The following is a 10,786-nucleotide window of genomic DNA, read 5'->3' as shown; positions in this document are numbered from 1 at the left end:
CGGTCACGGAGTGGCTGGAGAGAGGGCACGGCGCGCTCACATATCGGCTGACGCAGGTCTTGACCGGACATGGTTGTTTCGGCAAGTACCTGTGTCGCATAGGCCGCGAGCAGACGCCCAGGTGCCATCATTGTGGTGACTGCCCCGATACGGCGCTGCATACGCTGGCACATTGCCAGGCGTGGTCGTCGCAGCGCCGTCAATTGACCGGGGTGGTCGGGAGCGACCTCTCGCTCTCGGCTGTGGTTCTGTCCATGGTCGGGAGCGAGGCAGCGTGGTCGGCCGTCGCCTCATTTTGTGAAGAGGTCATTTCCCTCAAAGAGGTCATTTCCCTCAATATATCAATACGTATTGAGATTTATGTGAGAGGCGCGTGTTAATCTGCGATTTACAACTTTAATGTACTGTAATCTGGGGGCACGGAAGTGCCCCCGCAAGTCGAGCAAAAAAAAAGCGGCACGGCCGTAACATCCTTTTCTCGAAGCAATTCGGGCTATTTTTGACACCCCTATAATTTCGTTGTGGATAAAACAAGAAGCCTGGATTTTCAGCAACTAATCAGTCATTGTATAAACACGGTATATTTAAAATTTCAGTCAATTTGAACCAGTATTTTAAGAATGACAACTTGTTAAAATTTTGAATTTTGTCACTCACTGATTCACTGATTCACTGACTCACTGACTCACTGACTCACCGATCATCAAAAGTCTAAGGTACTTCTAGCAGACTTAGAAGCTTAAAATTTAGAATACAAATAGGGTTTAGGGTCTTAATCATGGGAAAAATTTAATATTTTCTAATTTCGGTCCAGTTTTCTAAATACACCAACTGCTACAATAACTTTGTAATCCTATATAAATGTATAAGATTACAAGGATACATTTGCAGTTAATGAATTATTATTACTGTAGAAAATAAAATAAATAGGTGTAAACAGGTACCTACTATATGAGGCATAACGGGAGGGGGTATAGGGTGGGTAAGGGTGTTTAGCCCGTGAAACTATGTTGAATTTACCCATAGGAAAATATGTTGAATTATGAAAAAAAAACGTCTTTCCATACAAATTGGACTTATGTTCGCTCTACAAAAAGAAGTGAAATGCCATCAAAAACATTCTGTAAAAACCTCAAGTCTCGCCGTAAAAAAAAAAAAAGGTGAACGTGAGATCTATATAATACCTGAAATGATATTATGACTCCCTGAAATTACATCCAAATTTCCTAAATTACATCATAATTTCCTGAAATCTTAAATCTTATTTTATCAAACAACAAACTCACAGAAGTATTAAACATCCTACTGAAGATATGACCATGTCCTCATATTTCTCAGTAACCTGCTGGAAACTTCAATTCCTGCCGAAATTGCAGAACCTAGCGATGACTTAAGCCTTGTATGAATTGAAGTTCATAATGAAATTTACGAAATAAACAAAACGAAGCAAAGATTTTTTTTTTTTTTTTTTTTTTTTATACGAGTCATAACTTGAAACCGAAACGAGTCTGAATCTGAACCAGAATCCGTATCCAAAACCGTAAATGGATCCATAGCCGAATCCGAAATTCAATCCGAATCCATATCGGATTCGGACTCGGATTTAGATTAGGAATCGGACTAGGACTCGGATACGGATGCGGATTTGGATTCGTATCCGTATTAGTATCCAAATCTGTATTTGAACCCAGATTAGAAACAGAAACCGCATCCGTATCCGTATCCGAGTCCGAATCCAAGTTCATACACGAGTTCACGTAATTGAATGTAATGAACGAAATGAATGAAATGAATAATAAATGTATGAATTGCAAAATTAATGAATGGAACGAATAATAGAATGAATGAATGAAGTACTGAAAAGGTGGAAAAAAAAAAAAAAAGATCTACAATTGATGAATAATTGATGAAATGTTGAAGAATAACTGACGAGCATATACATACATACATTAATAATTAATGAGTAGTTCATGAATTAGTTATGCGGAGCAAGGAAGTGTGATTCCGACGGCAAGTAGGTGTGACAAGCGACCTGTGTAAAGGTTAGGTTAGGTTAGGTTAGGTTAGGTTTTTTTTTTTTTTTTTTTTTTTTTTTTTTTTTTTTTTTTTTTTTTTTTTTTTTTTTTTTTTTGGGAAATAAATGAAACACCATGGACGCGTGGTCCATGCCTTTTTTTTGATTTATTTTGTTGAAGAGATTGAAATATTTGTAGTGTTTATCCTCTACTGACAGTGCTGGTGGACTGCACTTTGTAGTGATTTTGGGGGTTCTTGGTTCCCCCTTAATTTATTGATTTGTTTGTTGATGTGGTCCAATTTTGTTAATTAACTGGGAGATGATATTATTATCCCTGTTTAAGATGGCCATTTTGGTGTTGTACTCAGTAATCTCGGTAGGAGTCTGCCGGATGGCTTTCTTCATGAGAGTACTGAGTGCGTCGTCTGCCCCGTCGGTGTAGTATACGAGTGATTTGGTGTGCCTTGAGAGCGCCACCACTGCATGTGGGACACTCTGGTAGATTTTAATGTCTCTTGTAGACATCCTCACCATGATGACAGATGGCTGCTGTAGTCCTTGAGCCTCATGGACAGTTAGGACTTTTGATCCCTCACCCTTACCATATCCCTGGTGTTTTAGGGTTTCCTTCTCTACCTGAGTGTTTGTTAGGTAGAGAGTATTTGGTTGGTCTTTGGGGATCTCTGCTCCTCTGAAGCTGGAGATGTGTAAGGACTTTATGACCTTACTTGAGGAGTACACACCTGTGTAGATTTCCTGCATGGCGTATGCCACGTCTACAGGACACCTGTGTGTGCACAGCAGCTCCTTTGTGATAGGTGTTAGATGATATGGTCTGTAGTAATGTAGTTTGAAGAGGTTGTCACGGTCGATGTAGGGAAGTTGGTTGATGTCCCCGATGAGTAGTAATTGGGTGGCTTTGAGTTGGCGCACGACCATGATGATTGAGCCGAAGTGGTTCATTAGAGCCTCATCAACTATGATGCGGCTGCAACTGCTCCGGTCCTGGTCCTTTACTCCATTCGCGAGAATGGAGGCCATTGTGCGAATCCTCTCCGCTGCCTCTGCTCCTTGCCGTTGACTAATCCTCTCCCTCAACTCATTTTTAGACTCTGTTGTTGTGGTGGTGATGAAGTCTGTTTGATGGTTGAAATTGTTTATAATCCAGGTGGTTTTACCGCACCCTGGAACTCCGTTGACCCAGGTGATGGTTGGTAGTTCCCAGTTGTTGTAGGGATCCTCCTGTGTTAGAGAGCTGGCTTTCTCCAGGATCCTATCCTCGAGCCAGATCTTCGTGTCTTTGGTTGTTACCACGATGGGGTCCTCGGGTGGGGTTTGGTAGGATGTTGTGCCTTGCCTAGACTCAATTTCGTCTAAGAAGACTATGCCCGCTGTGGCGTTGTATGCTGCCATGTGTTGGGTCATAGGGACTCCTTGTATGACTTGGTGGGTGTCATTATTGTAGATGGTGGCCTCATGTTCCTCGAGCATGTCCTTCACCAGCTGCTCGCTTTTGTACTGGGGTAGTTCCAGTATTTTTTTGCAAGCTGCTGTTTTGAGGGTTTTTGTGGCTTGAAGTATGGCCACGTACTCGATGAAGGAGTTGACCATGTGGTCCACTTTGTTGACGACCTTTATGAGTCTTGGCGCCTGGATTTGTCCCATTTGTGCCCTGGTCCTGATGTTGGTGGGGGCTGTTGGTTGGTTGCTTGGTTGTGGAATGGGATGATGGGGGCTTTGATTTGTGTTGTAGTAAGACGAAATAGAAGGTCTTCCTGGGAGTAATTTTTGGCGGAGGGCCTGTGGTGCTCTATAGAGGGCTGCTCCCAGTGTTACTGGGAGGAATTTAAGGTAGGTTGGTATGGGAGTTGTTTTGATGGTGGGTTTAGTTGCTGCTAAGCTCTTTTCCAGCTTCTGCTGAAGTATCTCCGAGCCGCTGAGCGCTGGAGATGAAGCTGTTGGTTGTTGTGGTGATGGAGGTGTTGGTGCAGATTGCTGTGTGTTGGTCTTGAGAAAGTTGAGGTTTTGTCCCCTACCTTCGTAGACCACGACCTCGTGGTGTTTGGAGGCCTCTACACAGCCAAGGTACTCCGCTGCCTGTCCTCTGTCAAAGCCAATGACCATCGAGTCCACGCTGATGATGCGCGGTGTGTTGGTGGTGGGGTCACTGGTTTGAGCTATTGTTAGTAGCAGCTGACACGCTTGGGTGAACTGGGTGATGTCTGCTATTCTGTCGAATAGCAGGATGGTTTTGTTGTTGGTGCGGGCTACTCTTGTGTGTAGACCCGCGACTTCCAGTTCTCCTAGGGCGTCGAACCTTTTCCTTTTGATGGTATTTTTAGTGGTGCTGCCTTTTAGTTGTAGGGCTACCCCAGGTGATATGGCGACTCTGTTGGGGCCTGAGGAGTAGCAGAAGCCTATCCCCAGACGCTCATAATTGGTGTTCATGAAGAGTACCACATTCCTGGTTCTCAGGCCGGGGGCTCCCGTTTGTCCCTCTCTCAGCAGTTTGGTTATGGATGTTGTTAAATTAGTTTGAAGGTTGGAGGTTGGTGGTAACTCCGTGACCTGTAGTGGTGGTGGTTGAGAGTTTAGTGTGGGGTGCGACGATGCGCCTCCTTCCTCACTACTGTTTCTCCTGTGGGCTACCTTGAAGATCTTCTCGATGTAGTCCAAAAAGGGTCTTCCTGTTTCCTTCTGGTGAAGAAGTGATGGGAGGTTTGTAGATGTTAATTTGATGCCGAGTTTAATCTCGAGCTCAGTGCGATGTGCTAGGAAGCGTGGACATTCTAGTATAATATGCCATACTGTCTCTATTGCTCCCTCTTCGCATTCGCAGTCTGGGCTCGATTTTAGTTTAAACCGGTGTAGGTACTCCGCTATGCCGCCGTGGCCTGTGAAGGCTTGCACGTGGATTGGTGTTATTGGTGTTTCCCTGTTGAACCGGTAGGCTGTGTTGACCTCTGGAAGAAACCTTTTTGTGGTAGCTCCTGTGGTTGATGAGTTGTATCTGTCCTGCCATTTCCGGACGGATTCCTCTCGGATTTTCCTCCTGGCGAAGGACAGTGGGACTTTGTCATAATCCACTGGTTGTGTATGTTGGTTTTTGGACAGAGCTCCTAGCTTTGCTAGCTCGTCTGCTCTCTCGTTACCTGGAGTGCCAGCATGGGCCCTTAGCCAGAAGAGCCTGATTGCTCTCCCCTCGGCTGTTGCCTCTGCTATGTGTTGTTTGATGGTGGTAGCTAGGGTGCTGGTGGTGGTTGATGATTGTAGCAGCTCCAGTGATGATCTGGAGTCGCTCAGGATGTTCACCACTGGCTCCTTGCTGGTATTTGCCATTTCTATTGCCTTGTGAAGGGCGAATAGTTCGGCCTGGAACACGGTGCAGAAGCAGCCAAGACTGAAAATGGAGTTATGGGTTTCTTTACCTTTTTCCCACCATGTTAGGGCTGCTCCGGTTTTTCCCTCAATTTTGCTGCCGTCGGTGTAGATTTGAGGGCCGGTGATTTGGTGGGTGGTGATGGTGTGGGGTTCCATGTCCTCCAGGAGCTCAAACTTAATTGGTGGAAGTTTGGATGGGTGGAGTGGGCGAAGATTGCCGGTCCCATGTTCCAGCTCCTTTCCCGGTGGTATGTAGTCTTGGCTAAGACCCTTTTTGGTTTTGTAGAAGCTGGCTGCCTCTTGGATCCTAAGATCTATAGGTAGGATTCCTGTTAGGGCGAGGGCTGATGTCAGTGACACTGTCCTGTAGGCCTTGCAGATTTTGAGGGCAAAGCCTCTTTGGATGGAGTTGAGGGTATCTTGTACCTTGTTGAGCTCAGTTGCCGGAGCCCATACGCTTGAGGCGTACAGGATGATCGGCTCTATGACCGCGATGTAGATGGTCCTGATGATCTCGCTGTTGAGGCCCCAGGTTACCTTTGCTGCACACGCTAGTTGTTTGTAGATGTCCGCCGCTTTTTTACAAGTGGCGGCTACATGTGTGGTGAAGGTTAGGGGGCGGTTGATGATGAGACCTAGAATTTTGACCTCTTCCACTAAGCTGATGGCCTTACCTGACATGTAGATTTGGGGGGGGTCAAACTTGAGCTTCTTGGTTAGAACCATGGCGCTGGTCTTGTGCGCGGCGAAGTGAAGTTTGTTTTGTTGACCCCATTCCACTACTGATTGCAGGGTTTGGTTTGCTTGATGTTGGATGGTGGTTGAGGAGTGGTCTGAGAATAGTAGGACCACGTCGTCAGCAAATGCTTGGCAGTAGGTACCCTCGCTGGTGAGTTGGTGGAGTAGCGAGTCCAGGATGATGTTCCAGAATGTGGGTCCTCCGATGGAGCCTTGGACACATCCCTTGGTGGTGCCTTTTGTGTAGGTTGCCCTAGCATAGTTGACTGTGATTTTTCGGTCTTGTAGATAAGAGCCGATCATGTTGTATATGTTGTTTGGGCACTTCTTCCTTCCCAGTTGGTGTTTAAGTGCTGGCCACCACGCGTTGTCGAACGCCCCTTCTATGTCCAGTGAGATTAGGAGTACTATCTTCTTTTGCTTGATTTCCTCTCTGATGTGATCCACTAGATTGTAGAGGGCGTCCTCTGTCCCGCGCCCGGGCATGAAACCATACTGGTTGTTGTTGAGTGTTGGTTGGATGTGCCATAGGGTTCTCCTTATCATGAGTTTCTCGACAATTTTGCCGAAAACTGCTAGGAGGCCTATGGGTCTGTAGGACTTTGGGTGGGTGTAGTCTTCCTTGCCGGGTTTCCTAAGGATGATTACGTGGGCCTTTTTCCACGGGATTGGGAAGTATTCTAGCGACAAGCACTTGTTTGCTATCGCCAAGAACAGTTCCTTACCGCATGTGATGGCTGCTGTGCAGATGTCGGCTGTGAGGCCATCTGGACCAGGGGCTTTCTTTGGGTTTAGTGTAGAAAGCACAGTGTCCAGTTCCGCCATTGTGAATGGCGGATCATCTGGTATGTTGTGGGAGGTTTCCCGGTGTTGGTTGCTGCTGGTGATTGCTCGGAGTTGAGTGTGGTATGGGGAGTCGGTGTTTGTGGTGTCATCTGGGTAGAATGTTTTACCAAGGAGTTCCGCGGAGTCTTCCGGGCTGAGTGTTTCTCCTTCGGTGTTCCGGAGGAGGGTGTCGTCCTGACGCCTCGCGGTTTTCCTGATGACTCTGTAGATGCCGTCCCACATGCTCTCTTTCTCCTGTGACTTACAGAATTCCTTCCAACTGGAAGTTTGTGCCTCTTCGGCTTTGGTTTTGTAGATGTTTTTGGCGCACTGGTACTCGTCGATGACGTGCTGTCGCCTGATGGGTGCCGCGTTGCGGATGCGTCTCTTTTTCCTGAGGACTTCTTGTTTAAGTTGTCCCAGAGACTGTGTCCACCACGGTGGTGTTGGGTTCCTTTTGTTGGATCCTACTTTTGGTATTGTTTTATCACAAGTGTCTTTGATGGTTGTGATGTAGGATTCCAGTATGGACTCAAGAGATGATGGTGTGATGATGCCTTCAATTGTTTGTGGAGTGATGTTTTTCTCCGCCAGGCTGGTTTTGAGTTGGAGTGTGAAGTCTGACCAATTTGCCTTCTTGGTGTTGTAGATGCGAGTTGTTTGAGGGGTTAAGGGTTTAAGGGTCCCCTCTACTCGCAGTGTGAAGGTGATGGCGTTGTGGTCTGAAGTTGTGAGACTTCTATTGACTCTCCAATCTTCTATTTTGCCTAGGAGTGGCTGGCTACAGGCTGTCACGTCGACTATGCTGGTGTAGAGTCTGCCTCTCCTGTTGGTTTCGAAGGTTGGTGTGTCTCCTGTGTTCAGGATGTGTAGGTCCATCTGGTCAAGGAATGAACTGTAGGCTGCTCCTCTTGGGTCTTCAGAAGAGCTTCCCCACCAGTGACTCCAGGCGTTGACATCTCCCGCGACGATGTTGTGTGTTGTTTTAAGTTTGCCTATAAGGCTTTTGGTGCGGTTGATGTAGGGCTCAATTTCTTGGTCTCCCTCATAATATAGTGAGATTATTCCAAGCTTGATTGTTCCTGCCACGATCAAAACTGCCGCTTCCGTCTCAGTGACTAGTTGGGGGTCATGAATAACCTCCAGGTTGTCGCCGAAGACGATGACTGCTGCTTTGTTTGGTTTTCTGCGGTTCAGGGTGCACTGGATGACTCTTGTGCCTGGGTGTTGTTTTAGGATGCCTGTACTACCTACGTAGGGTTCCTGTACTAGGGCTATCGAGATTCCCCGATCCTGTGCCACTTGTAGCAGCTCGGCAGTTGCCAGTTGTGACCGTTGGAGGTTGGCTTGGATGATTTTGATTTTAGTGGATGTGTCCACTGATGGAGTGGGTGAGGTTGGGGCCACCTTAGCAAAGGTAGGATATTTTGGAGCGCGCTATGGCGTCCCATTTAACCCTTTCTGCGCATTCACTGCTGAAGGCTATGTGTGCAGTGTCAAGTTTTTGCTGGTGGTCTGCTGATTTGTTGGTGCGGGTGCAGTTTCTGCAGGAAGGAGGTTTGCCCTCTTTCTTGGCTGGGCATGCATCCCATGTGTGGTTAAGGCCGCAGTAGCTGCAGTGCCCCTCCTTTTCCTGGCACAGTGTTTTTGTGTGCCCGAATCCCAGGCATTTGGTACACTGTACCAAAGGGGACTGGTCAGCCACTGGTCTCCTTTGGAGGTCAATGTAGAGTTTTCCCGCCTCTAAGATGTTTTTGTGAAGGGGGGGGGAGACTTCCAGCACTGGGTGGCACTCCAGGGCGTTTCGGGCCCTCTTCCTGTAGCGCACCTTGATGATGCGCTCCTTTGCCTCGACTCCCTCGAGAATCTGGCGATTTTGAGCCAGGATGTGCTCCACTAGTTCGGAGTCTGTGTGGTAGGCCATGACATCCCTGATGATGATGAGGGGGTTGTTGGTCCTGGCTTCCTCCGACTTGAGTGTTTGGCTTTTGTCGATCTTCGACTTTATTTTAGCCAGATCCTCCTTGTTGTTGCAGGTCAAAATAACCTTTTGGTTTTTTACTTTTTTCACCCTGTCCACTCTTGCTCCAGTGGTTTTAGGGCAGATTACCGAGCGAAGTGTCTTGACTATTGTCTCGCTGGTGTGGGTTTTGTCAGCTGACGAGATTATGAGACTGTGGTTTGGCCTCCTTGGTGGGGTTGGTGGCTTTTTAGCTGCGGCTTGCGCGTATGTAGGTTTTGCGCTTGCCTGTGTCTTCATCATCTCCGCCAGTGCCATCTCTGCTCCTAGGCTGATGCTGGGTGGTGGTGCCTCCTTCTCCTTTTGCTCCTTGAGGGTCTTGAGGTCCGAGGACACTGATTTCAGCCTCTCGGTGATCGGCTTGAGGTGTTCGCCGATTTCCACTCTTGGTGGTGCTATAGGAGTGTTGTGGGCGAGGGTGATTTTTGTTGACAAGTCCTCTAGTTTATTGGAGAGGGACTTGAGATCCTCCTCAAGTTGTGGGTGATTTGGTGGTGCCTGTGTTGGTTCACTGCTTAGATGTTGTAGCAGTGTTTGGCCGACTGTCGAGGTTTTCTCCTCGATTTTGTTTGTGGCCCTCCTCAGCTCGTCCAGCTGTTCTTGGACTTGTTTCATGTTAGCTTCTATGCCTCGAAGCTTGCTGCTGAGGGGTTCCAGCTGGGCGCCAGTGGTGTCGTTTTTACAGTACGTTTGTACTGTGTCAGTCAGTTTGTTGAATTTTGAGTCCAGCTCCTTGGTGGCTTTGGACAGTTCGGCAATGTGTCTGTGCGGTTCGACTGTTTCGAACTCTAGCCACTGCCTTATGTCTTTTGCCTCCTTGTGAGTGTCCTCCACCTGTTGTCGGGTTTGGAGCAGTGCCTCGGTAAGCTTGGTAATCTCCCTGCTGTGGGCCCTCTCGATGCGCACCAGCTCTTGTGCGTGGCGCGATCTCTCTTTCTCCAGGTTGTATTTGTGTCTTGACCTGGAGTCAGATAGTGAGAGCACTGTCTCATATAGGGATTGAAGGGAGTCCAGTGCTATAAGTTTGCACTCCTTCTTCATGTTACCAGCCTGCTCTAAGGCTTCCTTCCCTTTTAACAGCATGGTGTTGGCTGCTTTGTTGGCGGCGTCCATCTCGATGCCGGTGCCTCTGCAGGTGGTGAGGAGGAGGCTTTTTCTGCCGGATCGCAGGTGCCCGCTTAGTTTGGAGACGTCTGAGAGAATGGAGTCGGATGCGGAGACCATAGAACCCTCTTCGTCTTCCGACTGTATGGGTCTTGGTGGTAGGTCTTCCTCTCCTTGTTTCCACATCTCGACCTTCTCTTGTGGTCCCATCTGTGTCTCTAATGGGTGTAGGGCTTCCACTCTCTCGATGACTGCCTCTAGTGGCTCGCTCTCTTCATGAGACATTGAGCTCACGGAGACAGCCTGAGCGCTTTTGGCAAGCACCTTCTCCCTCAGTGAGCGAGTGTAGGTTTTGGGGGCGGCTGATGTGGATGCTGCCTTTTGGGAGCTTGGGCCCTTTTTGGTCTTGGGTGGGTTGGCCTTTTCTTTGACGTCCTTGACGACGTATGTGTTGGCCGATTTTGATGTCGAAGACATATTGTGTTTGTAGTTGATGTTGGTTTTAGTTAGTCAGTAGAGGAGTACGCAGTTGGCGTGTTGTCGATGGTCTGACTTTGTGTTGTCTGATAGGTTTGTTCCTTCCTCGGGTATAGATCTCCTGTTGCGAGGTATGCCCGAGGGGGAAAAAAGGTAAAAGGGGTTGTTTGGCTAAGGGAGGGAAAAAGGGTGGGAACTTCGGGGGGTTGGGGGTTATGGGATTG

The 10,786-nt window shown here is 47.8% G+C and overlaps 1 protein-coding gene across 1 annotated transcript; it reads right to left on the bottom strand.

Annotated features, from left to right (window-relative positions):
- Positions 1-311: 311 nt before the first annotated feature.
- Positions 312-10,562, bottom strand: LOC142976800 (uncharacterized). Its single transcript, XM_076120368.1, has 2 exons — positions 8,646-10,562; positions 312-8,398 (listed from the first exon to the last, which is right to left on the bottom strand). Exons 1-2 carry the CDS (start codon positions 10,560-10,562, stop codon positions 2,288-2,290), a joined length of 8,028 nt encoding a protein of 2,675 aa, XP_075976483.1. The 3' UTR covers positions 312-2,287.
- Between the last annotated feature and the right edge of the window lie 224 nt (positions 10,563-10,786).

Source organism: Anticarsia gemmatalis, chromosome 11, assembly GCF_050436995.1.
Source record: "Anticarsia gemmatalis isolate Benzon Research Colony breed Stoneville strain chromosome 11, ilAntGemm2 primary, whole genome shotgun sequence".
In the NCBI taxonomy this organism is placed as follows: Eukaryota; Metazoa; Arthropoda; class Insecta; order Lepidoptera; family Erebidae; genus Anticarsia; species Anticarsia gemmatalis.
The sequence above is the reverse complement of the archived record's forward strand: the minus strand, read 5'-3'. Positions and strand labels throughout refer to the sequence as shown.

Excerpts from the sequence above, each read along its gene's own strand:
- LOC142976800 (XM_076120368.1), bottom strand. The coding sequence starts at position 10,562 with ATGTCTTCGACATCAAAATCGGCCAACACATACGTCGTCAAGGACGTC. Across the intron at positions 8,399-8,645 it reads TGGCTGACCAGTCCCCTTTG|CGCGCTCCAAAATATCCTAC; the intron begins GTACAGTGTACC and ends GGGACGCCATAG.